The following is a 27,997-nucleotide window of genomic DNA, read 5'->3' as shown; positions in this document are numbered from 1 at the left end:
TGCAGGGGAGACGGGTTTGATCCTGGTCTGGGAGGATTCTAAATCCCTCAGAGCAGCTAAGCCCATGTGCCACAACTACTGAGCCTGTGCTCTAGAGCCAGGAGCCACAGCTACTGAGTGCTGCATCTACTGAAGCTCATGCACCTAGAGCCTGTGCACCAAGAGAAGCCACTGCAATGAGGAGCCCATGCACTGCAACGAAGAGCACCCCCTGCTCACTGTAACTTTGAAAAAGCTTGAGTGCAGCAATGAAGACTCAGTGCAACCAAAAATTAATTAAATAAATAATAAAATTTTAAAATGCATTAAACAAATAAAAACTAATGGTAAGGAGTCAATAAAGATGAAAAAGTGCAGGAGAGAAGGCAGAAGAGGATGAGATTTGAGCACTTAACAACCACCAGATGAATGAATAAATGAATAAGAAAAAAAGTGTTAGTCACTCAGTCCAAGTCTTTGTGTCCCCATGGACTGTAGCCCTCCAGGCTCCTCTGTCTATAGGATTCTCCAGGCAAGAATACTGGAGTGGGTAGCCATTTCCTTGGTCACTATTTTGGAAGTAGGAAGGGAGAGTGGAGGGGCAAGGTTCTCCACATGTTGAAAGTGGAGCAAACTAAGGAGAAGATCACCAAGGCAGAATCCCAGTATTGGCAACCCAGGCCTCAGATCAGGTGTCAGGGGAGGAGACCTGGCTCTCTGATGTCACCAAGAAGGTGGGGCTCTCCCTATTCCAGGTCTCCAAAGCCAGAGAGCAAGCCTGTGACTTGCAGGAGAGAAACTGAGAGAAGGGGAGAAGAGGAATGATCAGGTAAGGAGGAAGCACTAAGTTCTGGGGCTTAAAGTTCTGGCAATAGACAGTGGGGGTCAGTTCCCATCTTCAACCAGGGAGAAACGGACATTAATCCTTCATCCACCCCCATAAGCTGTCAAAGCATCCTGTGCTATTTGTCCATAGTCCCTGATTCAATTGTAATTAATACATTTATTATGTCATTAGTTGATATCTGTCTTTAAGCTTTGAGAGGGCAAGGGCTATGTCTCTCTCCTTCCCTTCTCTTATCTCCAGTAGCTGACGCTGTTCTTTTCACACAGGAGGTGGTCAGCCAACCCTTGTTAAGAGCATGAATTAATGAACCCACACACTAAAGTAGGGTCCCACCCAAGAGACTTACGTACCAAGGATCATATCAGTGTTTCTCAGCTCCCCAAAATACATCCTAAATTGATTTTACCTTTTCCTCAAACTGAACCCCTCTGTGTTTCTCCTAACCACTTTCTCTCCAATTTGATCTTACTATTTCTCTGGCTCTCTGTTTCTCTGTCTTGATGTTTTTCTGAATCAGACAGGAAGCACACAGCTTCAGGTCTGTGGCCATCAGTAATGGAAATATTGGTCCTTGTGTAAATTTAATAAAGAGTCACAAATTTTTGTATCTTTGTCATCCATTAACTCTTTGCCTATGTTCTATCTCAAACCTGATTCTTTCTCTTCATCTTCCTGTGTTCAGCTCAAGAGTCCCATCACCATTCAGGGCCAGCTCCTCCTGTCCCTAGATCTTCTGTTAGGCCCCGGAAGGTACTTGGAGGAAAATCACCCAACTAGACCCCCTCCTCTGACTTCCTGCCGTGCTGGTCTCGCAGCCCTGCTGACCACATCCTCTCTCACCTTACTTATGTACTTCCTCATTAGACACATCACCCAGGACTTCTCAGACCCCAAAACCTCTTACTGACCCCCATTTGGGTCTTCTGCCTTACCCTCTCCTCTCATGACAGGGTTTCTGTTCTTATCTTCTGCCCCAAACTGCTCTTAGAACCATGTCTCTCTGCCTGCAAGCAGTCAGTCCTGTCTTTTTCTGGATCTCCATCACCCCATTTTCCCATAGGTGATGGTATTGACAACAATGCTATCAGGCTGGTGGTGGCCAAGCACCTGGGGAAACTTGGGGCTGGGGTCCCGAAGCCCTTCTAGGGGATCCCAGCTCTGTGCTCTCTATGCCTTTACTTACACTGGGGCAGATGGCCGGCAGGTGTCTTTGGCTGAAGGAGACAGGTTCCTACTGCTTCGAAAGACCAACTCAGACTGGTGGTTAGCAAGGCGCCTGGGAGCACCATCCAGCTCTCGCCCCGTCTTTGTCCCAGCTGCCTACATGATAGAGGAATCTAGCCCTTCCCACAGCCCAACGACCATCACCCCCAGCCAATCTCTCTGGACTCATGGTGAGTAGGTCCTCCCCCATCGCCTTCCTACCTCCCTGGCTTCTGGGAATTATTGGAAAGATCTCCTTCCCCCAAGCTTCTGCTGACCCTCGACTCCTACTCCTTCTCCCCTCCGTGGTGTCCCCATTGCCCCTCCTTCCTAGTCTCAAGCCTCCTAGATCTCATGTAATTTTCCACTTGCTCTTTTCCTGTGAGCCCTCAGGATGGGGGACCTAGCCAAGAACCCTGGGGGGACCCTGCCTCCAACTCTTTCCATTTCTCTGTTTCCAGGGCCAAAGTTATTTCCTGGCTCCCTGGAGGAGATGAACCTGTGTCAGGAACCCCCAGGCAGAGCCCAGGCTACATCGGAGCAGCCTCCTCCCCTTCCCCCTAAAATGTGTAGAAGTGTCAGTGTTACCAACTTGAGGCCCAGCCTCCTGAAGCCCTTCCGGGAAGGACCAAGTGGAAGATCCCTTTCTCAGGAAAACTTGCTGACCGAGACCGATGCCAACGTGGTGAGTCATAGCACCTCTTTGGAGCAATTGTCACTGCTGGGCTCAGTTCTAGGCACATTGGCCAACAGGACAGACAGAATCTCTGCCCTCCAGGGATTCCCATGGGGATGATGAACATATAAATAAGAAAGTCTTTGAAACTAATAAGCGCTGCTGCTGCTAAGTCGCTTCAGTCGTGTCCGACTCTGTGCGACCCCAGAGACAGCAGCCCACCAGGCTCCTCTGTCCCGGGGATTCTCCAGGCAAGAACACTGGAGTGGGTTGCCATTTCCTTCTCCAACGCATGAAAGTGAAAAGTGAAAGTGAAGTCACTCAGTCGTGTCCGACTCCTAACGACCTCATGGACTGCAGCCTAGCAGGCTCCTCTGTCCATGGGATTTTCCAGGCAAGAGTACTGGAGTGGGGTGCCATTGCTACCAAGAAGCTAAATGTGGTGAAGGATGACTGGTCTAGGGAGGCATCTCTGAGGAAATAACCCAGTTGAATCTGAATAAGGAGAAAGAAACAGCCCTGAAATAAACGAGATGAGAGATGGAATTCTAGCTCTGGGACAGCAAGTAGCAAAGATCCTGAGGCTATGTGGAAACTACAAAATGATAGAGGGACTGAAAGGCCTGCTCAGCTTTGCTCTCCTTGTCTCAGCCTCCTGACTCCTGGCCCAGTGCAGGGTTTTTTTTTGTTTTTTTTTTTGTTTTTTTTTTTTGCTGTGTTCTGTCATGCTAGCTCAGGTTACTAGCAAGTTTCCTCTAGAGATGTAACTTCTTTTTCTAGAGATGTTAACTCCTTTGATCTTCCTGAAGATTTGGCTCTTCACCTCTCTCTTACTTACTAGTGGGTGAAAAATGGCCCCTCCTCTCTCATACTTTGCTAGCTAGCAGGGCTCTCTGACCCCTCTCCATCTCCTTATACTCTGGAGGACATGAGGGTGGGACGCTGCCCCTCCCTCCACACTTGAGAAAAGCCTGTTCCCCTTTCCTGAGGTCCTCCGGTGGGGGTGGGGTGGGGGAGGAGGGAAGTTGGCAACAGGAAGTGAGGAGAAAAGCAGACTGTGAGGGAGGGAGTCAAAGAAAAAAAAAAAAAACAACCACTGGGGACTAGGGTTTCCTCCTCAGTACCTGGGTCAACCCAGACAGGAGCTGGTGGTGAGCATATGGTGGTGGAGAGAGGAGGGGGTGGTTAGAGAGGAGATTGGGGAGGGGCCCAGCAGAATAACAACCTTTCTTCCCCCTTTCCTTGCAGGCAAGACCCCAGACCCTCATGTCAAAGGCCCCTGTGTACTGCAACCTGGTGGACCTTCGCCGCTGTCCCCGGTCCCCGCCCTCAAGCCCCTCGTGCCCCCCCACTGCAGAGGCTGGACGCCTGGGAGCAGCACTTGGACCCCAACTCTGGACGCTGCTTCTACATAAATTCACTGACTGGCTGTAAATCCTGGAAGCCCCCACGCCACACTCGAACCCGAGAGACGGTGAGACCTTCCCTCCTGCTTGTCCCTTGTCCCTTGAGTCTCCTCCTTTTCCCTCCTGATCCCCAAAGTAGCATGTTTTCTCACTGGGACTCTCGGAAGATCAGAAGAATCAAAAAATTGTGAGAAGGGCTTTGAGAGCCAACAGAGATGGCGTTTCGATGGGTGCAGTTTTACCTTTCCCTCCCTCCAGAACCCCAGCTCCATGGAGGGGACACAGACGTTGAATAGGGACAATGGTATCCTGCAGCCTCAGGCAAAGGACGAAGAATCTGGTCCCAAGACATCAGAGCTTTTCGACTCCCAGGTGAGATCCCTTCCTCCTCCTGATCACATTCGGAAAAGCCATCTTTTTCGACTTTCTCTTTTACTTGAGATATTCTCTTTACTAGAGACATTACCCCAGCAACCCCCTGCCTCACACCCACATCCGCATCCCTCTTCCCCATACAGCCAGGGACTCCTTAGTTAAAGGTTTCCCCACCTGTTTCTCCAATCCCCTCCCTCAGGGTTCACCCTACCTCTGTAGACGCACCTCCCAGCTGGACCCTGGCAAGCCTTCATCTTTGCAGTGCCCTCGGCCTCTGCCGACGGTCCTAGATGACCCTCACGTAAGTCTCTGTTTTCCTTGTGAACGCCAAGATCCTCCCTGCCCCAGCCCCCAGTTCTTGCTCCTGCAGAAAGGCCTTCCTCTTTCTGAGTGATCTCTGGGTACTCTCTCACCGAGCACCCATCCGGTCAAACCTTAAAGGATCTCACTCCTGGGAGATCCCCTGGGGGAGAGCCATGGTGACTGTGGGGGCGCTGGGTGACTTATTGAGGCCCTTCCTGCCACTTCCCAGGAGGTGGAAAAGTCGGGCCTGCTCAATATGACCAAGATCGCCCAGGGCGGGCGCAAGCTCCGGTGAGAACTGGGAACACAGCCCGGGCTGCGGCTGGAGGGTTCGCGGGTAGCGCGGAGGGTTGGGAGAGGCCCTCCTCTATGTGACTCTCAATGACCTTTGCTCTATTACCACCGCCCCTGCAGGAAGAACTGGGGCCCCTCTTGGGTGGTATTAGCGGGTAACAGCCTGGTGTTCTACCGAGAACCGCCGCCGACCGCCCCCGCCACTGCCTGGGTGAGTGTGAGGGAGGGGCGCAGCGGGGGGAGAGCTGGAGGGGTTCCGGCACCCTTTCTACTCACCTTAGGCCAGCTGCGGGGGCGGAGGTGGGGCGGGCGAGGTCACCAGTCCTCGCAGGCCTCCGGGTGAGGGAGGCAGTGAGGCGAGCAGCGCCCTGGCCTCAGTTTCCCCCCTCGTTGCCAGGGACCAGCCGGTAGCCGGCCCGAGAGCAGCGTGGACCTGCGGGGGGCGGCCCTGGCCCACGGCCGCCACCTGTCCAGCCGCCGCCACGTCCTGCACGTGAGTGCCCGCCCTCTCATTTCTCCTGTCCCCCCAACCCAATGCGCACCAGCCCCGAGGGCTCGCCCCTAATTTCCCACTCGGGGGTCTCCCGCTCGGCCTCCCTGCTTTTCTTGCTCCTTCCCGCTGACCGCCCCCCCCCTGCTTTTCCCCGCGGGCCCCTCAGATCCGCACGGTCCCGGGCCACGAATTCCTGCTGCAGTCTGACCAGGAGGCTGAGCTTCGAGCCTGGCACAGCGCGCTGCGGGCGGTCATCGAACGCCTGGTGAGAGGGGTGGGAGTGGGCGGGCAGAAGGAGTGGAGGAGGAACTGTAGGATGCAGGGGTCATGGATGAGGGACACAGTGGCCTCCTGGTGGAGGGTAGGCCTGGGAGGTAGGGGACCCCAGCAGCCGGGTCGGCGGTGCAGATGTCTCTCTCTCCTGGTTCTCTTCCCAACTCTGATTCGGCCCATCTTGCGGTGCGGCCTCCCTGGTGGCACAGACGGTAAAGAATCTGCCTGCAATGCAGGAGATCCGGGTTCGATCCCTCGGTCGGGAAGATCCCCTGGAGGAGGGCATGGCAACCCACTCCAGTATTCTTGCCTGGAGAATCCCAAGGACAGAGGAGCCTGGCGGGTTACAGTCCATGGGGTCGCAAAGAGTCGGACACAACTGAGCGACTAACACTGCGGTGCGGACCTAGGATCGAGAGAACCCCCTGGAGGGGCGTCTGTCAGGCTCGGGACCTGCGGAACTGGAGGAGCTGAGCCCCGGGGAGGACGAGGAAGAGGAGTCGGAACCAGTGTCCAAGTCTCTGCTGCGGATCGGCGGCCGCCGGAGCTCCAGTAAGGGGCGGGCCTGGGGGCTTTTACCCCGCTCCTCCGAGCCGCCGCCGCCGCCGCCCTCACGCTGCACTTGCTGCTGCAGGTCGGTGTCCCGAAACAGCGGAGCAGAACCGCGTGCGGAATAAACTAAAGCGGCTAATCGCCAAGAGACCGCCCTTGCAAACCCTGCAGGAGCGGGGTCTGCTCCGAGGTGAGGGGGGCTGGACCGCCTGGTACCCTTCTCCTTCGTTCGTGCCTACTTTAGTGTTTCTGCAAGCACTTTTATTTACATTCCGGATCTGGGCATCAGCTTGTCCTGGATGAGAAAACTTCAGCGAGGCTCAGGGTAGAGCTTCCCAGAACTAGATCAGCGGTCTTCTGAGACCAATACTTCCCCTCGGCTTGCTCCCTACAGCTGATTGTTGCAGTTGCAGGGAGGGGGTGTACCTCCTTGCTCAGGCAGGCAGGAGAGCCAGCCCAACTTTGGGGTGAAGACCTGTGCTGGAAAGAGCCTCCATGGGTGACACCATCACTGGCTTCCCACCTCATTCTGTGTCTCCCCAGACCAGGTGTTCGGCTGCCAGTTGGAGTCACTGTGCCAGCGGGAGGGGGACACCGTGCCCAGCTTTGTGCGGCTCTGCGTTGCTGCTGTGGACAAGAGAGGTCACTTTCCCAGAGTCTCCCCCTTCTAACCGGCCAAAGCCCCACCTCCCCCACCCTAGTGTGCCCTTTGTCTCTCCACCCTCACCAGCACACATTTTAGATCAAGAATCTTTATCTGCTCCCTGCCTCATCTGCCAGGTCTGGATGTGGATGGCATTTACCGGGTGAGCGGGAACTTGGCAGTGGTCCAGAAGCTTCGCTTCTTGGTGGACAGAGGTGAGAAGGCTGTGGGCAGGTGGTGGTACTAAGAACTTCATGTCTTAGAACCCAAAGGTCTGAGTGAGGGAGCTGGCAGAACCGGGGAGGTCTTCTGGCTGGAGCTATATGTCTTAGCTCTTGATTTCTTTTACTTGTTGCAGAACGGGCCATCACTTCCGATGGGAGGTACATGTTTCCAGAACAGCCAGGACAAGGTACTTCCATGGAAGGCCGCTTCAACCTTTAAAAGTCTTCCATACCATCCCTGCTCCCTGTGGGCTCCCCCATGTCCTGCTCCTGGGGTGGGGGGTTGTTCTCATCCCGATCTCTGCCCCACTGTGGACCCCACTAGGTCCTCCATGGTCTGCCTTCACTGGATCTTTCCCTAAACTCCTGATCTCTCAGTCTCTGGGTCCCTCTAACCCTTCATGAGCCCTGAGCCCCTCTGTACCTCCTTCTCCTTCCAGAAGGCCGATTAGATTTGGACAGTGCTGAATGGGATGACATTCATGTGATCACAGGAGCCCTGAAACTTTTTCTTAGGGAGCTACCCCAGCCTCTGGTGCCCTCACTACTGCTGCCCGATTTTCGTGCTGCCGTTGGTAAAGGATGGGAGCTTTGGGCAAGAGCCTTGATACGGGGTGGAGGGCAGGGGGGAAGCATGAGTGATAAAAGAGTAGAGTAGAGGTTCCCTTCCACTCCTCTGTCCCAGCCTGAATACAGAGATGGAAATTAATTTTCAATTAATGTGCCCACTCCAGTTGTGTGTGTGTGTGTGTGTGAGTGTTTAGAGGGCTGAGTTAAAAAGAATTCTAAGATTGTAGTTGGACTCCGTGAGAAAGAAAGCTATGATCGATTAATGATGTCTTCCCCAAGCACCAGAAAGGATACTGAGGTTACCCACTCTGCCCTAACACCTTTCCTAACCTCACTCCCATGCCCTTCCTGTCACTCTTTCTCTCTAGCCCTCACTGAATCAGAACAGTGCCTCTCTCAAATACAAGAATTAATAAGCTCAATGCCAAAGCCCAACCATGACACTCTGCGGTACCTCCTGGAGCATTTATGCAGGTCAGGAAGACTGAATATCTTTGTTCATGTCAGGGGAGGGTGGGGTGGGGCCTGCAGCCGGGACCCTGTGTTCAGATGGGGAGAAGGTAGGGAAACACCGAAGGTTAGTGGGTCATTGAGGAAATAGGCACTCTGTGCAGAGGATATATTGCCAGGGTCAAAACCTTTTTTGCTCAATCAGCATCAAATGAGGAACTAGGGAACAAGACAAGTCCAGGGATGCTGTGAGAGAAATAAGGGGAAAAGAAGGAAAACTTCCTTCTGCCTTTGTCTTTCACTGGGACAGTGGGGATGACTTATTTGGCAGAACTGGGCAGTGACCTCTGAGAGAGGATAGGCATTTGAATGAAAACCTTCCAAATGTTGAGCAGAGAGGACTCTAGGGGCAGTCTCTGAAGTCAGGAAGAGGCGGGTATATCCTAGGTTGCGTCATGAAGGTTGAATCCTGAAGGTTTCTCCACTGATCTCAGCTCTGTCCCCCTGGTGGCTCTTTCCTTGGTTTTCTTCAACTACCGCATGGAAGGGCCCCAAAGTGGATTCGTCCTCAAACCTTTGATGGGTTAGATTTATTTGAAGTGGCAAAGCTGCTATACTATGGCCCCGTCTCTTGGCTTTTACCCACAGGGTGATAGCACACTCAGACAAGAACCGCATGACCCCCCACAACCTGGGAATTGTGTTTGGACCAACCCTATTTCGGCCGGAGCAGGAGACATCGGATCCAGTGGCCCATGTCCTCTACCCTGGGCAGGTCGTCCAGCTGATGCTCACCAACTTCACCAGAGTCTTTCCCTGACTGGGGCAAAGAAGAGAAATCGTATTTCCAGTGATCTCTGTTGGGTAGCCTTTGGTGGGGGCGAGGGTGGGGGGTGTTCTGTTTTGAGGACATCCCTTTAAATCCTGTGTCTCCCAGATAGCCGTCTCCACCTTTGTGAGTCTGAGCTGAGGGCCTGGGATAGGATGAGGAAACTTCTCTAAAGAGGAAGGTGGCTGGACTAGCCCCTGCTTCTCTAGTTCCTGGCCGTTACCCCTCCCCCAAGATACTCACATTATAAAGCAGGGCTCTTTCTGATGCAGTTCCTTTATTATCAGGAAACAGTGTCATTATAAAATTCCTCCCCAAATATATTTAGACTGTGTACAGCCCCAGCCCACCCCTCCCATCCCTGGGGCATCCCAGGGGGCTATGGCTCCTCCTCCGGACTTCCTGGTGGGGATGGAGACCCCTCAGGAAATGTGGATCTGTGGTCCCCCACTCTTTAAGCACTAGAATTGAGGAACTGTGTCTCCCCAGGCAGAGATCCCAGTAACACACTCATGTTGCCCACGGCCATGTTAGGGGTCCCAGAGGGAGGTGGGGTGTGTTCAGAGCTGTCCCTCTGATTGTGAGAAGGGGGAGGACTCAGCCCCTGGGCCTCATCCAGAATAGCCACAAAGTCCAGCTGCGTGTTGTCGAGATCAAGAGAGTCCAGAGGGTTACACACCTGCCCTTCAGGAGGAGGGTACAAGGCGGGGCCCCCTCCCAGTCTGCCCACCTCAGGATGGCCACAGCTGGGGTTGGTGCCCCCTGCCTTGAGGGGCCCATAGCAAGCCGGTAGTGGGGGTAGAAGTCGGGGTGGTGCTGCTGCCCTATGGGAAGCTTTGTTGGCCCCTACTGCAAAATTTTCATGGCATGAAGGGGTAGGATAGGAGCCTGGCTTGTGATTGGGCATATTAGGTGCAAAGCCAGGTCCATATGTGGCCACTGGGGCCTTGGCAGGGCTTGGGCTGACCTGGGAACCCCCCAGAAACTTGGGACTCTGATAGAGAGGTTCTTGGACTGGGGGGTCTCCCCTGCCTCCACCGTCCCACAGCAGCTCCTGTTGAGACTGAACATAATTACACACAAGCTGCGCCTTGAGGTGTCCTGTAGAATGAGTGGGGGACTCGAAATCCAGGCTGGGCCTGGCTTCTGAAGGCAGATAATCAGGAGGTGGCTGGGTATAGGAACCTGACTGGGGATACTGGGGAGGGGGAGGCTGTGGGTAGTGGGAGAACAGAGGCTGTGAGCGGGGAGGCCCCTCATTGGGGTGGGCATTGAGGCAGGGTGCCAGTCCTGTGGCGTCAGAACCCACGGGGCACCCCTGTTCTGGCTTCACTTGCACTTGTCCATAATGTTCAAGACGAGGACACTGGCTGTAGGCTCCAGCTGGAGCCTTGGGGCCTGAGTAGAGCCCAGAGTGGGAAGGGAACTCACTCCATGTTTCTGGGGTTGGTTCAGAATAGGGAACCTGCTGGGGACAGGGGTTGGGGCCATAGTTGGTGGGTGGACCAGGCCCAAGAGGCAGGGAGCCGGGCCCTCTAGCTCCATAAGGCTCAGCTGCTGCCGCCTCAGGCCCTCCATATCCCAGAGTATCAGCAGGTGGGAAGTCCATATAGGGGTTCAGACCACTGCCCATCATGGAGGTCCCAACCTCTGGCTCCTCGCGTAGCCCTCTGGTATCCATGGAGACATTCTCAGTGATGCTGGGGGGCTGTGGTGAGTAGACAGAGGTTGGGAGTTGGGGATCGAAGTTCTGTCCTCCTCCTACCACTGTGGGGGGGTTGTGGACACAGCCCAAACTCTTGAACCTCTGGACTCTGGCTGGGGCAGGGCGGTCAACAGATCGGGCTGGGTCACTGGCCCTCCGGGTGACCCCTACATTGGGGTTGTATCCTGGATACTCAGCTCGGCTTCTCCAGGGAGGTGCAGGAAGAGCCCCCGTCCGATCCAGGCTGGGTGCTGCAGTGGGTGGGGTACCACCTCCCCTGGCTGAAGCATATCTGGCCCGGAGCAGGTAGTGCTGGGCAGGCGTGAGGCCAGGCAGAGAGGATGCCCCGTTCTCTGGTGGGGAGCCAGGGGGGAAAGGGGAGGCAAGGGAGGAGCGGCGGCTGACAGTATAGGCTGAACTGACACTGCTGGAGCTGCTGCTGCGGCGGTCAAGAGATACTGGGGCACCCAGACGGCGAGAGCCAGGAGTGCCTGCAAGAAAAGACAGGCTGGCCAGGGAGCCCTCTGAATTTCATCCTGCCTCCCCCAAGGGGAAGCCTTGTCCTAGAATTCCAGGGAAGGCTCCTTAACTCTAGCCACTCAGTTCTCTCCCCTCCTTCTCTCATTCCCTTTCTGCTTCTCAGTCACCAGAGATTCAGGGTTGCTGTGAAGAGTCCTACAGATTGTACACTGCACAATCAAAGAAGATAGCATTCAAAAGAACAATTTTCTGATAGATGGAAGAAAAGTATCTTGAGGAAAGGGGACCTTTTTCTAATTGTACAGCAGCCCTGAAAGGTGAAGTCTTCTTCCAGTCTCAGAGAAGGGCCAGATCTCAGCCCTGCAACCACGCCCCACACCCATCACTCACCGGTGTGGGTCAAGCTGGGCAGTTTGAGGCCCCGGGGCCCCATCGGCCGGAACTGATGTAGCTGGTCCAGCCTGAGGTTCTCAAGGCGGCGAAGAGTAGACAGCCCAGTTCCCGCAAGGCAAGGCCCCTCATCCAAGCTGGACAGGTCCTCCGTGCTGCCCCCTGCATTTCCAGTCATTTCCACACCGCTGTCTGTATTGGCCGCGCTGCCTGCTGGGGAGTGGTCACTGCTGCAGGACGACTGGGCCCCAGGACTCGGCTGTGGCTTCTGTGGGGAAGAGGAGGGCTGAAGGAGGCGCCCGTCCTCCTTCCCCACAACTCCTTGAACTTGGTGAGTGACTAGAGCCTGTGTCCCAGTGACTGCTTACAGGTGTAGAGAGGGCTGATCAAGTGAAAGACACAGGTGAACTAGGGGAAAGTTGCTGATGAAAAGAACCTAGACTACCTCAAGTCCAATTTGTGCTCTATGACCATGGACAATTTCTCTAAGTTTCTTCATCTGAAAATGACAAGAGTAAGTTCCCTTCTCATGAAGTTGTTTTGAGGCATACCTGAAATTATACTGGTAGAAGGCCTAAAATAATACACTAATTTCTATATGAGCTTGTTGGGCCCAGGCACTAATGAATTACAATAAAATCCCTAGATTTGAGGTAGCCTAAGGAGCAACACTCGGATAAGGGACTGGGGACCAGCCACAGAAGAGAGATGAGCATAGAAGGAGATGGACCAGTTGGAAGGGGCTAGAAAGATGTTGGCGGGGCAGGCAGGGGTATGGAGGCAGGGTGTTGCCTCACCATGGCACCCTCCGGCACAGTCAGTCTGCTCTCCTCCCTAATGGGGCCTCCGTCCCGCTCCCTCTTGGGTTCCACTGAGGAAAGAGCTGGTGCCCGGGGCAGGGGGCCGTCTCCTCGATGCCGCTTGGTCACGTGGGCATCAGGACCGTGTACTGTCTTGACATGTTTCCTGAGCGAGCTGGGATCTGTGTAGCGTTTGGTGCAGCCAGGGAGTTTACACACGTAGGGCTTCTGTTGAGCGGAGAGTGAAGATAGCAGGCAAGAGTCAAATCAGGACAATGCAGAAGAAATGGGAAAAAGTGGTAGTGTTAAGTGAAGACAAGGGGACTCAGGAAGGAAGGCATGGCACCCATGGAAGGAAGGAGAGTAGGGCCCTTGGAGTAAAGGATGAAAAGATCAAGGGGAAGATTAGGAAAATGGATAGGCCTGGGAAAGGGGAGGGGATGAACCCAGGGCTGTAAGGCCTCATAAATTCAGGGGTTGAAGGTACCCTAGTTAGAATGGGTCTATTTTAGCTTAGCCCTTTGACTGGTTAGAGGTGGGGGAGGGATAGTAAGTGGAAATTCTTGGTTTCAGAAAGACCTTCTCCAGGTGAATTATACGGGCGGAGGGGAACTCACCTATGTGAAGTGGGTGCTGGGCTAAGGGATTTCTTATGGGGGAAGCTCCCCAGTAGGTGGCTTCTTTAAGTGGGGAGGAGGGTCTCTTGAGTGGGGTATTCACCTCATTGGAATGGGTCCGATTCTGGTGCTTGGCTCGGTCACTGGCATTGCTGAAGGCTTTACTGCAGCCCTCATGCTCACACATGTATGGCTTCTCACCAGTGTGTGACCGCAGGTGCGTCTTCAGATTTTCCAGGCGTGAGTATGACTTCCGGCACCCCTCAAACTAGGAGATATGGGGTCAAAGGATGGCTCTCAGACAGAAGGACATGGAGATTAGCGGAACCCTGAATCTCAAAAGGGACATACGTCAGAGAATATAATTCAAGCGTGGGACTTCCCTGGTGGTCCAGTGACTAAGACGCTGTGCTTCTGATGTAGGGAACTTGAGTTCAATCCCTGGTTAGGAAACTAAGATCCCACATGCTATGCAGTGCAGGGGAGGAGGGGGGAGATGGGAGAGTGCTGGGACTATAGAATTCCCAAAATTCAGGGACAAGGGTAGGCAAGAGCTGAGGGGACAGAAGTAGCTGGAGGCACTCTGCCTGCAGGGATGTGGAGATGAGGCAGCGAGCACTCTGGATCAAGTCAGAGCACATCTCCCTGCCTGGGGAGCCTAGACTGTGTTAAAATGGGGTCATCCTGGGAGTGGGTGTCCTCAGTCCAGGGCTTCTCCATTAAGCCAAGTTGCAAGCACAGTGCCTAGGTCCACTGTACTGTCTGGTGCCCACAAAAATGTTTTAATTTCTTTAAAAAAAAAAGGGGGGGGGAATTAGCTTTTAGGTCGAAGAAAGTGTTCTAACGTAACGTCAATATGTTCATCTTTATACCAATGCAGTCAATACAACACAATTTTTAAATGTTTGTTTGTGGAGGAAGAGACCTGTGATGGCAAAAGTCAGATTGGCCCCTGCCTTTGTGGGGAGCCTTGATTTAGGAAGGGCCCCTGAGCTTGGGGAGGGGGTGCCTCACCGTGCACTTATGTGGCTTCTCGCCCGTGTGTCTGCGCATGTGCACCACCAGCATGTACTGGGCTTTGAAGGGCCTCAGCTCCCTGGAGCAGCCCCCCCAATGGCACACGAACTCCTTCCGCTCTCCATGGATGTGCTCACTGTTGATGTGCTGAGGGAGAAGATGCAGAGGCTCTCCGAGGTTCCCTATACCCCTGAGATCCAGAACAGACCTTCTCTTGACCTCCCCACCCCACCATATCCCTCCATGACTTCCTGTCATGGGGAAAGAAAAGGCAGGAAGAAGATCAGAGCCCACATCTCCATTCCTCCACGTTTCTAAACAAAGCTACAGCTCCTCTTGAGTTTCTGCCTACCCACTGGGTATCCCATCTTTGACCCCCTGCCCTTAGCCTGACTCCACCATGTCCCACCCAGAATGTCCTACAGGCTCCAGCAAGCATTCCTGTTACCCCCCCAGGGCTCACATGCACCAGCTGCTCCTGGGAGTCGAATTCCTGACTGCAGCCATCCCAGCGACAGTCAGTCTCATACACAGAGTCAGGCTCAGGCTTCTCTTCTCTCTCTAGGTCCTCCCGCCCATCCAGCATCCCCAGCAGTGGATCCTAGGGTAGGAGAGAAAACCCTAGGGTCACCTGGTGACAGCTTTTGTTTCGCTCAGGTTCCAGAGGTAAAGCTCCCCCTCCCCATTACCTGTGTGCTCGAGGAGTTGGGACTGGACATATCACCTTCCAAGGGCTCCTCCGGGCACTTGTTAACCAGCACACCCAGCTCAGACTTCAGCTTTCCCAAAGGAAGGTGAGGATGATGAAGGCAGAAGTGGGAGGAGGAAAAGGGACCCCAGCCAAGTCTTCCAGCCCTGAGTGTCCCACCCTAGCAGCTGCAATCCCTGAGTTTGACTTCCTCCTTAGACTGCACTGGTGAATGGGGTGAGCAAAAGGTGGGGTCTCACTTGGAAGAGACTGACTGAACCTCAAGGAGTCAACCCCCGGCAGCCATACTCCTTTATTTTTCTGGCACTGAAAACTTTTACGTTCTCTATTCTTCCTTTGCCTTTCCTCTAAAAAAAAAAGCCCACCACCCATCTACCCTGAACTGGGGGAAATCAGGTGATTCTTACCTGGCACGTTGGGAGGGGTCCCCGGGACTGAGGATGCGGCATCATCCCACTCTGCGTGGGGTCATGGGGACCACAGGGCTGGACCCCAAAAGAAGGTGAGGTACCTTTCTGGTGGTTCATCTGGGGTGAGAATCCCAGAGATGGGCTGTGGAGGAGGAGGAGAGGCAATTATGTAGGACTGTCATCTCAGAAAGCCTCAGGAGTTCCTGGGCTCTTTGGAAGGTTTCTGGAAGACAGTATGGGAAACAGTGGAGGCAGCCCAGGGGAAGTATAGAGGAGGACTTCCACACTTTGAAACAATAAGGATTCAAAGATAGGTGGTTTGGAGGGCTTTGAGGCTTCTAATGGGATTTGGCAGGGTCTTAGGGGCCTCTTAGCTCGAGGCTGTCTGCACCTCATGGTGCCGATGGAGAGGTGACCATAGGAACCCCCCGGAGATGCACAGCGTGAGTTGATGAAGGCCACGAGGGAGCTGGGTGAGGTGCGGATAACTGTCTGCAGGTCCAGGCTGGTGTCCGACAGAGGTGAGATGGAGAGTGCCCGCTTCTTGGTCAATTTGACTGCACTCCGGGGAGGAGGAAACAGTGGCACTGGGGCAGGAAACAGGGGAGGTAGATATGGTAAAGGAGTAGGCCCCTTAAGCATCCAACCCATGAGGACTGACTCTCAGCAAAAAGAAATAACACTAGACACTGCCCTGTTGACCTCATCTGTGACCTTCTGATCATGCTCTGACTCCTGAATCCCATCTCTAGGCATTTCCTTTTCCAAGGTAGATCCCCTACCCTCCAACCTTCTTCCTCAGGACAAATCCCAAAGGGGCAGAAAGGAAAGACAGGTTGCCTGAGGCCTCACCCTCCGTGCAGCTGTTGGCTTCTCTGGCTGGCCCATAACTGTGGGGGCCGGGCATGAGGGTGGCCTGATGACAGAAGGGCAGACCTGGCAGTCCTAGGAAAGAGATACAGCTGGAATGGGGCATGGGAATGAAGGACACATGCAGTCCATCTTGAAACCCCAAGTAAGGCCCAATCCCATATGGCATGGGACCGCAAATCTTTTTGTATATGGAAACTGGAATGGGATAGAAGAGGGACCCCTGGCGCTGGGTGAGAGATCTGCCAGTAGTCAAGGTCCAGGGACTGGTGTATGTACTGACCTTCTGTCCCCATGCCGGGGGCCCCCTGACTGGGGAGGGGCCGGAGACAACAGGGCTCGCCATAGCTACTGACTGGTGGTGGGGTCATCGAGTTGAACATGGTGTCTCAGAGGAGTGTGTGTGGGTCACTGCAGGAGGGGAAGGGAGACCTGCAGGTTACAAAGGCAGGAGGGAAATATGGAAGGTCAGATAAGTCACTCAGGCCCAGAACCATGGGCAGATTACCTCCAAGACATCTGCCATGGAAAATCAAGTTGAAACAAGCATCGCTCAGCTAGGGGAGATTACGGAGAGAAGTCCCATAGAGACAGAGGCAGTCTTGGAGATCTTTTTAGGAACTAGGGAGGAGCTCTGCCTGGATGGAGTGTGTGTGTGAGTGTGTGTGTGTTGGGGGAGTGTTGTGGACTAAAATTGTGACTAGGAGCTTCAAGTGCTTTTTATACCATGGGTCCTGTTTCTTCTGACCATGGGGCCAGCCTTCAGGGATGGGATGGGGGAGCTCAGGAGGAGGAGTGACTGACCTCAAGCTCTGGGCTGGCTGATCAGCCTGAGCCCCTCTCCCTTTCCTTCATCTGTTGCTCGTGGACAGCCGGTCTACAACCTCTCCAGTGTCCAGCAGAGGGAGCCCTCGCCACAGCCCAGACAGGCTCACAGGGCCAGGAGGGAGCCTAGATGATCTGCCCTTTGCTCTGTAAGGCAGAAAACTCTGTGTGGAAGGGGAGCAAGTTTCTGAGGAGACCCTCCCAGGTCTGCTGGTGCAAAGGATGGAAGCTGGTGTTACTCAGGGGTGGTTTCAATCTGGGCGCTGACCTAACTCTTTTGGTTTGTTTTGGAGCAACAGAAAAGGAACTATGAGGAAAAGCTTTGGGAGAATAAACACACACATTCGTGGGCGCACTCACACACAAGTCATCATCCGTTAGAGAGGGGAGAGGTAGTGAGGAAGAAGAGGGTGCCGCTGTCCACTTTTCTCCTCAGGCTCCAGATTTTGCTCCACCCCGGGTTTTCCGGTCTCCCGGGAATGAGGGTGGGGTGGGGCGGGGTAGGGTGGAGAACGACCGGGAGCGGGCCGGCCGGCGCGGTGGGTGATCCCGGGATGCTGGGATTTAGGGTGAGGGCGGGGTAAGATGGGGAGCGGAACCCGGACCCCAGGACCCAGCCGATCCCCGCAGCCTGGGCTGTACTCTTCCTAACTCCTTTACTAGCGGAGATACGGGTCCTGCAACCAAGACCTCCCAACTCGACCTTGGCATTACGTTGGTGGGGGGGCGGGGGGCACAGCTGGCTGGCAGCTGGATGGGGGGACACTTCTCCCGCCTCCTTCCTCTATGACTCATCTAAGGAGGCGGGGGCTAGCAAACGACCCCCCAAATCTAAAGAGACTTCCCCAAACATGCCTACCCAGTCATCTTTCAGCCCCAATGTCCAGCCACAAGAGAACCAAGATGGAAATGGGGCGCTATCCGTCCTCACCCACGCGTGCCACAGCCCACCCACGTCTCCCCTTTACACTGGTGAAAGGAATATTTCCTTTTTCCAGCTACAGAAAATGAAGGTTTTCTGGGGGTGTGGAGGAGAGCGCAGGATGGAGCAGAAAGCTCTAGGGTTCCCTTGCTGGAGCCCTGAATCATCTGTGTCTCCCAGTTTTCCAGAGTCCCCCCAAGCACCCCCGCTCCCCAACTCCCAGGAGTCGGCCCCGCCCCCTTCTCCCGGTCCCGCCTTCCCCGCCCCCGTGCCTCCTCGGCCCACCCAAGTCGCCGCCGCAGGCTCTGGCTGCAGACAGCTCCGCTTCCCCCGCCCGCCCCGGGAGCCTAGTCGAACGAGCAGCGGCGGAGTGGAGGTGGAGGGGTTTGGATTGAGAGGCGGGACACATTCTTCCCTCCTCCCCTCAGTGTATCCAGAGAGCTGGCATCGGCGCCCGTGGCGGGGCGGGGTGGGGGGGTACTGTTAGAGAATAGGAGTCCCCTTGGTGGGTGGAAAAGAAGAATCCAGAAATTATACGGAGAGAAAGTGACTAGGATAAATAAATTAAGGTGTGTCTGGGGAGGGAGGGGCCAGGACACCTTAGGTTCCCGGGTATCCCCGCTGGCTTCCTAAGGGTTAACCCTTCCAGACCCCCGGGAACCCCCTAGTGACGTCAAGGGCGGGGTCTATACTCCCTGGTAGGGAATGCCTGGGAGATAATGGGGGGGAGGGTATCTCGACCCCGCCTCCAAGGAAAAACCAACCTTGTGCTGGCCCTTACAAGTTCCCCCTGGGAAATTGCCCGGCCTTCTCCCTCTACTGGACCATAAGGACCTATCCTATGAAGACCCCAGTTCTCCAGCGCCCTAAAACCTTCAGTCCCCAGTCTATGGGATTCCCTTTCCCTAATCCTGTCCCCAAAGCTAGGTGCCCAGGGCGGATTGTTTCGGGGTCACAGGGCCTGAAAGAGGCTTCAGAGCGGGGACCAAGGGCAGGCAGGGTGGTCTAAGCCAGAGGAGGGGCCTCAGTCCCCAGCTCCCGTTTGGGAGGGGGGCCAACGGGGATGCACAGTCAGGCAGCGGCCAGTGGTCCCGCCCAGTCCCAGTAGGGGTCTCCTGGTGGTTGCCCTCGGCTGCCCTGGTGGTCCTGAGGTCAGAGGGTCAAGACAAGGTCTCCTCAGTTCCTCCTTAGCACCCTGCCTGCAGCCCTTGGGACCCAGGAGTCCACGCTCCTTGGAGAATCTTTCTTGGGCCTAAACTAGAGACTGACTGCCCCAGTCCCCTTCCGACCCCAGAAGACAATTCCTTTCCCTCAAAACACATGCACCAGCAAACACATCTGTCACAAGACAGGTCAGAGGTTCAAGCCCAGCCGCCCCCCAGTGGTCCTGTCGCCTCACACACCCCATCTAGGACTCTCTCCAGAGCTGTTCCCTCCTTTCAGAAACACTGAAGTTCTCCTGCCCAGCTCTCATAGTCACACCTGGGGTTCGCTCTCTACCACGCAGACCTCCAGCCAACAGTCCTCCCAACTTCTTCATCCCAACCTCATTAAAATGAGATGTTTCTAATATATGGGAGAGGCGGAGACAGACAAAGAGATCCACAGTTGTCTGAGACAGAGACACACAGACTGTCAGAAGGAAAAAAAGAGAAAGGGAGACACATTTGAAAAAATTCTCCAAACTTTCTAGTATCGTATCCCAGACTCTCCCACCTCTATTTTGCCTCTGTGCCCCTGGTCTCCCCCCTCGGCTGGGCAGAGTCCCTCGCAAGTAGAGCATCCCCTCAGGTCCCTTCCCCCACGGCTCCCAGGTGGTCCCCCGCCTGCCCCCCTTCTCACCTCTGTCTGGGCGCAGGGCTCGGGATGCACGGTCCAGAGCTGGAGTCTGGGCTGGGGGGTGTGCGGTGGGGAGGGGGGGCGGACAGGGCTACAGCAGCGCAGCCTCAGGGCCACCCCCACCCCCCCCAACCTGGCCCCCAGCCCTCCCGCCGGCCCAGCCCGCCGGGCCGCGAGCCGGGACCACCCGTGAGAAGCACAAACTTTTTTTTCCCTTTTGCAAAAAGTTTTTCTCGCTCTAGCCGCTGGCGCGCCGCCGCTCTTCCCGTTCGCCCCTCACCTCCCTTCTATGTCCCTCCCTCTTGCCGTTCTGGAGGATGAGGCGGGGTAGCTGGAAGCAAGAGAGGGGGTGCCGGGCTTATTGCACCCCCAGGACCCCCAGGATCCTCCCCCTCCCTTGAGGGACCCTATACTGCCTACTCCCCCCCCCACCCCGAACACGCTGCTGGTAGTGGGTAGTAAATCCCGGCCTGGATTCCTGGATCGGCTGCCCACCAAGAGGTCCTGAATCACAGCCAGAAAAAACAAATTGAGAAATAGATTGGGGGGCGGAGGGAATGACCAAAAAATTCACCCGGGAAAAAGAATATTGGAAGTAGGGTCGTCGACTTTAGTTGGTGCTAACTGAGCATTCCACAATCCTGTAGTTTTTCTGCCGGCCTCACCCTTTGGATGGAACATGAGGGGGTTGGGACAGAGTTGGAATGGAAACAAGATTGGGACAGAGTTGGGTTGGGACCCCTGGGCGGAAGGTAAGGGGTCCAGGCAGTATAAAAGGGAGGAGTAACGGCTGCGGCACTGGGTGTAGGGCAGGGTTTGTGTTCACAAAATTACTAAGGAACTCTGAGACGGAAGCTCTGTTCCCCGAGAACTCCTGCTTTTCTTCACCTCGAAGTTCTGGAGGCTGGGGCCACTTCTGCACCTCTACGCTGCCTGCACTCTTGCTGCTCAGCAAAGCTGCCTGCTCCCTCTGCTGGTCCTTCGAGCACATGACACCTTCTCCGAGTCTGGAGGCAGAAGAGAATGGGGAAAGCTTAGATCCCCCAACCAAAGCCCACCTGGGAGCCCACGGAGGGGTTATATAAGCCCAAAGAAACGGAGGGGTACCCTGGCAGAGGCTCCTACTGCAGAGTGGTGGTGTCTGACAGGGGATTGCCCTTTCTTTAGGACTTGTGTTGCCATGGTTACTGGATGCAGGGGAAGGGGCAGCTATTTTAGTCTCTCTGACTTTTCTTTAGGAGAAAGGGGAGAAGACATGGGTTGGGGAAGGAGCCTCTTCCATCAGCCCTCAGATAGCCCTCCCACATCTTAGTTCTGCTTCCAGGAACCACTCCTCCTTGGGTCTGGAGGGTCAATTAGTTAACTCTTCAGTCTGAGGGTCAAGGGGAAAGGTGAAACTAGGGAGAAGTCTGAGGCCTGACAAATATATGTAGTAACTGTGGGAGGACAGATAAGGAGCCCTATTTTAACCTCCCTCCCCCACATGACTTTGACCCAGACACCAGTTAAACCCAAAGGGTCAGGCAAGATCAATGATGATTGGAGGAGGGACCATGCAATGTTCCTTCCAGTGGAGTTCTTTCAGAGTACACTGCTTTCTCCTCTCCATCCAAGACTCTAGATCAGCGGTTCTCAGTTTGCTTTCAATATCCCTTTACACTCTTAAAAATTATTGAGATTTTGTTTATGTTTGTATCAACTTACCATGCTAGACATTAAAACTGAAAAAAAAAAAAAAGTTGTAACCCAAGAATACACAAGCACACATCCCATTAACAAAGATGTCAGAAAGATGATGTAATCACATGTCCTATAGCTTCTGGAAAACTCCACTCTAGACTACTGAGATGTTGAAAATGAAAAGGCAAGTACCATCTTAGTTTTATTGTGAAAATAGTTTTGACCATGTGAAGGGGTCTCAGGGACTTCCTGGGAGTTCCCAGGCCACACTCTGAGAACAGTTGTTTTGGACCACCATCCCAGCCCTTCATGATTCACACTTGACATTTTTTTCTTCATTTTTATTAGGAAAGTATAAACTTTGCCTCCCCAATGGGTCCTGCCCCAGAGAAAAACCAGAAAACTTTTCAGGCTTAGCACCGCTCTCTCTGAACTCCCATTTCTGGGGCTTTCCTAAACACCTCCCCTTAGCCCCTCGCCCAGGTCCCTGTTGAGCCTCCCTTCTAGCACTTCCACAGCCCTTACCCTTGGCCAGACTGTCTCCCCCATCCCAAGGTTGCTGGGCTCTTGATTGGTCCTTCCTTCCCTTACTTGAGGACTTTCTCTTCTCTGGAGAGACTAAGTGATTTTTCTCGGCCCTCTCCTTCCCACACTCCCTCCCATCTTCTTGGACAGTTTAAGGTAGGAACTCACGCTTTCTGGATAGACTTCTTTACAGGACACACTTTCCCCATCTCCCCCACATATCAACCAGCCTGAAATGGGCCAGAGACTGGACACAAAAGTGCCCATTTGGGTCTCAGAGGGGTCAATCCAGTCATATTGCCAGATGACCCATGGGGTGGAGGTGTGGGTCAGGAACCTGATGCCTCCAGCCACGGAGGCCCTCTGTCTGGGGACCCCTAGGTTGATCTCTTCACTCCAGACCCCCAGGTCCTCTTGCTAGCTGCAGCCACAGGCCTCTACCACCATATCCGGCACATCTGTCTTGACCACGTTGCCATCACGGTCAAGGTAGAGGAGAGAGAGAGGCCTTCGGGCAGTAGGGACACAGCAAGAAGTACCCAAGGGCCAAGGGTTGTTGGCCTTGAGGAGACTGAAGACAGCGGAATGGAAGGAGGCGGCAATGCCGGGGCTGCCAGCCAGGTGGGGGGGACACTGGCCACTGCAGTAATTCAGCCGGTACCCCTCGGGTTGCAGGATCCAATCCCGCCATCCCAGCTCCTGGAAGTCTACATAATGGTCTCGCCGACAGCATAAGGGGGTCGCGGGCTCACAGCTGGGGGTCCTCCTCCTGGCCCGGCCTGCTCCAGGCAATTTGGGCCGGGTCTTAAGTTCCAGGAAGGGCCGCTGCTCTCCTGCTGTGTCCAGGAGCTGTGGGGCGACAGTGCGGTTGCCTTCTAGGGGACTGCAGTCCAGTCGGAGTTTCAAGACACCAGACTCCTCACGCTTCAAGCCGCTAGAGGGCAGAGTTAGGGCGTGCCAGCCCGGGGTTGTCAACTGGTGCTCAGCCAGAAAGACGCGGGACCCTCGGCCTCTCCTCCTGCCCCCCCATCGGAAAATCCTCAAGGAAAGAGGGCCGGGAAGGGTGGGGAGCACTTGCAGCCAGAGGCGAGCATGATACAGGTGGTGGGACCGAGGAGTGGACAGGTGGAAGGTGAGTGTGGAGCTGCAGGTGGCGGTGGAGGAGTCTGCCAGAAAGATGAAGGGATTGGAGAATGTGAGCGGAGATGATGCTGTCCCCTGAGACTCCCAAGAGCCCTGCCCTCTGCTCTCGCCAGCTCCCACCTTCGGAAGAAGCAGGGACTTAGAGGCTAGTCCGGCTCCAATTCCTCCTCTTCCTTCCAGACCCGGCTCCCTCTGCTCCTGCTATCATTGTCAAGCTCCCTTTCTGCCTCCCTGCCCTGCCAGCTCTCTGCCTGTCTCTCCCTCACCCACCTGTGAGGACAGCAAAGCTGATGACCTGCTCCCCATTCGCTGGAACCACTCTTCCCTGATGCAGTCTCCGGAGGGCTCTGGTGAGCACCGCCTTGGGTGGAGGATGAGTCAGCCGGGGACGACTGGTCAGCTGTAGTCCCTCAAGGATTTGCTGCTTGGCCAGCTTGAGGACCAGAGCTCGCTCTGCTTGGGGTGCCAGTGTGGGGCCCCCACAGGAGGGACATGCAGACCCTGCCACCTGTGCCCACACCAGTGCCCACAGCAGCACCAGCTGGAGCTGGACCTTGAGGAGTCCCATGGTCCTGGTGAATGGCCCAGGGTCAGGTCTGGGGCCTCGGAGGGCCGTTGCTCCTCCTGTTGAGTCTGGCTGCGTGGAGGCCAATGAGGAGGGCACGGCGGCTGCAGCCACCAGTGCCACACCTACCCTTGGCCAAGGGTAGAGCCACCTATCTTCTGTTGCCTGGAACTCAGGAAGGCGGACAGTGGATGGTCCAATGGGTAGCGATGTTCAGTGCAGTCTGCCAGTTTGACCCTCACAGCTCATGTCTGGCTACCGACCGGGGCCTCTCTGGAGCCAGCAGCCTAGGGCTCCCTCACCTAGTGGTCAGCAGGCAGACCTACCCTCTGAGCCCCAGGATTGGCCAGCTGTGCTGCCCATCAGGCCCCTGCCGTGGGTGGAGGTTGCCCCCTGGAGCTCAGGTTTCACCATCTGGCCCTGGTCACGGAGCTTGAGGTAGGGGTGGGGGGGTGGGGGGCGATGTGGACACGTATGATGCAAGAAGGAGGAGGATTTCACAGGCTCAATCCCCAAGGTCTGGGGCTCGGGGGAGGGAGCTCCATGTGAGCAAGGTGGGAAGGTCACTTCCCCCCATACCTCCAGTCTGTCTAGCTCCTGGCCTCCACTGTTGCAGCAGTTTCCATGAGGCAGCTGGGAGTCCCAGTGGTTATTTTTCTGGGCTAGAAGGAGAGCTTGGTTCTTTTTATTTCTAGCAATGGGGCTGGGACAGGGGTGAGAGGCCGGGGGCTGGCGGTAGGAATGGAGTCCTCTTGCCCAGGCCAAGGTGGCAGTGTCATGGGGCACAGAAGTTACCTCCTGACCTTGCCTGTGCTGGCTGCCCAGAGTCCAGTTGGACCGGAGCACAACGTGGACGAGGGCTGGAGCCTGGGCGGGGGATGGCATGTCACTGTGATGTCTGGGGAAACCTGGAGAGGTGGGGGAGGTGGTGATGCAATATTACATCAGGGCAGAGTCCATCAAGGATGGCAGAAGGGCATGAGACTTGGAAGGGCCTGTCCCAGACACTGGTTCTCTTTCAGGGGACTCCAAGAGCTGCCTAGATTTGGGGTATCCTAGAAGTGGTGCCAGCCTCAGTTAATGGTGGTGGGACATGGAAGATTTATGGGTTTTTAAGAACAAAACATGGCCAGTATAGCAACCTGAGTCCCAACCCCAGCCTTCCTTATCACACTCCTCACTGCCTTTAAATGAGAGAACCAAGGCCTCATGTCATCAGCCTTTCTCCTTATGCCCCAGTTTCTTCAAGAAGCTGGGAGGAAGTGAGTGCATTTTGGGAAATGGGCCCCTACTCCAGTTTGTTAATCTCCCGGCTATTCAGCCATTGGGGGCTCTCAAGATAGCCTGCTAGATTCTGGCACTAGGGGAAGAGAGGTGGCACTTTGGGGGCCGGGACTCAGTACCACCAGTGTCCACCATGTGGCAGTGCTGAGCCGCTGGACAGCAGAGGGCTTAGTGCTGACCAGCTTCCCAGGGAAGGGGCTGCTCTGGGATGTGGAGAAATTCAGAGGGCTTGCTTCCCCACCTCTCCCTCTGGGGACCCTGCCTCTATGCCAGAAGAATGAGAAGCTGGTGCCTCAGCTCTCTCCGCTTGCCGCTGCCGGAAAGCTGAGGCTGTTATCAGGACCACATCAGTGTTACCTTTAGTTCAGTTTTGGACCTCATCACTGACATGTGGCAATGGAGGGCAGTGAAGGGTGCCACGCTACAGCACCTGTGGTGGGGAGGGGGCCAATGAGACTTTTAGACCCTCTCTCCACCCTGCCTTTCTCCCTAGATCTTGAGTCATATTCAAATCCCTCTGTCCAGGGCTCTCCCCAGCTGCCAGCACCCTCTCTGTTGGTCAAACTTGTGAGTGACAGCTCTCTCTACCCCCTGGGGTCTGGACCCTAGAACTGCAAAGCCGAGGTTTCTGCCTATGGCGCTGTCTCCGAGGGCTAACCTGTGGGTGAGCCTGAGTCAAGGGAGCATCCAGAAGTGACTGCAGGAATCACCAACCCCATTCCTCCCCTGCCCTCTCTGTCAGGTGCCCCCAATTTCCAGCTCTTCTTACCCTCTTGCTGCTGTGCATGGCCTGCCCCTACCTCCCCAGTGACACTTACGTCAGAACCCAGCTATAAATATGCTCTTAGCATCTTAGTCACTTTTCCCAAGAAGTGCTCCCAGGTTATAAATACCCCAGCCATCTGCCTCACAGGCCCGCCCTACCACCAACCTGGCTGGGGGCTGGGGGGTAGCGACAGGCTTGAGAGTGGGTGAGGAAGTAGAAGGAGCCTAAGTGAGTATCTTGCCCTACAGAGAAAAGCCTGAGGAGCCTAGTGTCAGGGGCCAGGGAGTGCTGGAGGAAAAGGTTGGGAAGAGGACAATTCCACTGTTTCTTTTTTGTCAAAAGCAGAGCCAAAAAAGAGAAGGAATAATACTGACTCCTGTTACATTTAGTTTATTTTAAAATTTGCTATTTTGTTCATCTTGGATATTTTTGCATTGATTTTTTAAAATATTGCATTAAAATATTATTTATCTTGACTGATGGAATTTTTGACATCCCCTTAAAATTCTGTCTCCAAGGCAAGTACCTCACTTCACCTCACCTTAGTCTTGACCTTGGGGACTGAAGCTATAGTTGGAAGGAGGGCGGTTAGATTTGGGAGGAGGTGGATTTGGGGTGGGAGACAGTGGTGGAAGAGGGCGGCCTAGCACCAGAAGTCTTCCTTAGATTCTCTCCTTAGGTGAAGATCTCATAAAGTCAAAGGACAGAGAACTTCTGAGCAAGTAAGCATTTGCTCACGAAGCCTGCAGCTCAGATTTGCCTTTCTCCAGGAGGTCTTTCAGGCTCTATCCTTTAGGGTGCCGTTTCCAGGGACCTCAGACCTGGATAGGAGGGGGTTATATGCTGAACAAACACAGACAGCACGTTTCCCAAAGGACACATGGGTTTTGCGCAATCTTGGCCTTGGGTTGCAGACAATATCGACCCCATGGTTCAGGGCTGTCCAGCTAACGGGGGCGGGGTGGCAATAGTGGGGGAAGAGGGCAAAGGTCTGGAGAGGACCCAATCTCAGAGCAAATGCCTCCCTCTTCTCTCCCCAGACTTTCCTTTCCTTCTCCCCATCCTGCTCAAGTGGCCCTTGGCCAGTTCCATCTCCCAAACAGGACTCCTGGCTGGAGCCCTGAGGATCAGTGAAGGAAGGCTGCCTTGTCTCTGCTTCCCACCATGTGTGTGCTCACAGGTTGTCACCTACTTGCTGGTTGAACAGTGATCTGTCTCATCTCTCAGACCGAGGACAGAAGGAGGAGAGGAGCAAGTAAAGCCCAGGTCTTTATTAGCTGGAAGACCAGTGAGGATGGTTCTAGGAAGTAGGATGGGGCCTAAGAAAGGAGGCAGCCTGGAGAAGGAGGAGTCATGATGTGTGGGACAGACATAAAGTTCAGCCCTAAGGAGACTGTGAGGAGAGAAAAGTGGGCAGGGCAGGCAGGCTCTGTGTCATCGGGGGTACCAATCAGGGTCCTGGCAGGAAATAAAAGACCCACTCAGCTGTCTATGTTTGTATCACTAAGAAGACTCAATGAAGGACCTCTTTTCAGAGGTATGGGCAGGGTTAAGGGAACTGAGGAGGGATGTTGAAGCACCCAGGAACTAGCAAAAGGCAGATCAAAGGCTAAGAGGAGACAGGCCAGCGTGTTTCTTACTCCTCTCCCTCTGCCTAGGTTCCAGGGTTCTGTGGGACTGTCGCTATGTTCATATCCCTACAACTCCTGTCCAGCTCCCCACCCCCTCCACAGCTCCAGCTCTGCCCAAGTTCTGGTATCCCTGCTTCCACACTCTTGGCTTGTAAGAGCTTTCCATTCTTGCTAGTTTGCTAGGCCAGTCAAGCTCAGCAGGAAGCCAGAAGCCAAAGGAACTCAGGTGAGTCTGCCCCCAAGGGTACAGAGCCAGATGGATAAGGACAAAGAATGAATGAAGGCATGCCAAGAGAGGCTTTAGCAACCCACTGGGCAAGTCAGAGGGAAAAGGGCTCAAGACATAGAGAGGATGTAATGTTTGGTGGATCTAAGGGAGGGACTCTCTGGAGATCCAGAAAAGCAGGGAACGGAGCTGGCCAACTCATCCTGCAGTGGGGGACGTGCAGTAGAAAGGGCAGGGAGGCACCATGGATTGCAGCTGGGCTGTGGGTGTCTGTCTGGGACTCAGATGGCACTGCTCATGGCTGGAGATGGATTAGAGTCCCTGGGGTGGCAGTTGAGCTCATGGGGCTTGCTGAATGGACTCCGCCCCAGGAAAGGGGCTAGTCATTATGAAGATGGTACCATGGCTGTCCTTAGATCACATCTTAGGAGATGTGATGAAGGTCTCCTCACATCAAAGTGGGGATAATTTCCCCA

At 54.8% G+C, this 27,997-nt stretch overlaps 3 protein-coding genes across 6 annotated transcripts; 1 reads left to right on the top strand and 2 right to left on the bottom strand.

Annotated features, from left to right (window-relative positions):
* Nucleotides 1-1,713: 1,713 nt before the first annotated feature.
* Nucleotides 1,714-9,585, top strand: ARHGAP9 (Rho GTPase activating protein 9). The gene is given in 18 exon segments (XM_070370476.1): nucleotides 1,714-2,220; nucleotides 2,491-2,714; nucleotides 3,954-4,049; nucleotides 4,051-4,179; nucleotides 4,370-4,483; nucleotides 4,686-4,787; nucleotides 5,019-5,080; nucleotides 5,204-5,294; nucleotides 5,481-5,576; nucleotides 5,743-5,841; nucleotides 6,260-6,401; nucleotides 6,484-6,591; nucleotides 6,945-7,043; nucleotides 7,182-7,259; nucleotides 7,403-7,456; nucleotides 7,709-7,843; nucleotides 8,207-8,312; nucleotides 8,937-9,585. Coding segments are annotated over 18 exon segments (2,238 nt in total). The 5' UTR covers nucleotides 1,714-1,889; the 3' UTR covers nucleotides 9,109-9,585.
* On the bottom strand, nucleotides 9,572-20,041 carry GLI1 (GLI family zinc finger 1). Of its 4 annotated transcripts, none has more exons than XM_070370469.1 (13): nucleotides 19,705-20,041; nucleotides 16,920-17,087; nucleotides 16,399-16,547; nucleotides 16,098-16,190; nucleotides 15,637-15,832; nucleotides 15,243-15,387; nucleotides 14,816-14,905; nucleotides 14,590-14,727; nucleotides 14,124-14,273; nucleotides 13,213-13,377; nucleotides 12,490-12,720; nucleotides 11,693-11,960; nucleotides 9,572-11,313 (listed from the first exon to the last, which is right to left on the bottom strand). In XM_070370469.1, exons 3-13 carry the CDS (start codon nucleotides 16,496-16,498, stop codon nucleotides 9,572-9,574), a joined length of 3,318 nt encoding a protein of 1,105 aa, XP_070226570.1. In that variant the 5' UTR covers nucleotides 16,499-16,547; nucleotides 16,920-17,087; nucleotides 19,705-20,041. The 4 variants fall into 4 exon arrangements, with proteins under 4 accessions (XP_070226570.1, XP_070226571.1, XP_070226573.1 ...); XM_070370470.1 differs by having other exon boundaries at nucleotides 16,399-16,526; XM_070370472.1 differs by lacking the exon at nucleotides 16,399-16,547.
* Nucleotides 20,042-21,692: 1,651 nt separating this feature from the next.
* Nucleotides 21,693-23,867, bottom strand: INHBE (inhibin subunit beta E). The gene is made up of 2 exons (XM_005901693.2): nucleotides 23,320-23,867; nucleotides 21,693-23,072 (listed from the first exon to the last, which is right to left on the bottom strand). Exons 1-2 carry the CDS (start codon nucleotides 23,615-23,617, stop codon nucleotides 22,324-22,326), a joined length of 1,047 nt encoding a protein of 348 aa, XP_005901755.2. The 5' UTR covers nucleotides 23,618-23,867; the 3' UTR covers nucleotides 21,693-22,323.
* Nucleotides 23,868-27,997: the final 4,130 nt, after the last annotated feature.

This window comes from Bos mutus, chromosome 5, assembly GCF_027580195.1.
Source record: "Bos mutus isolate GX-2022 chromosome 5, NWIPB_WYAK_1.1, whole genome shotgun sequence".
Taxonomy (NCBI): Eukaryota; Metazoa; Chordata; class Mammalia; order Artiodactyla; family Bovidae; genus Bos; species Bos mutus.
The sequence above is the reverse complement of the archived record's forward strand: the minus strand, read 5'-3'. Positions and strand labels throughout refer to the sequence as shown.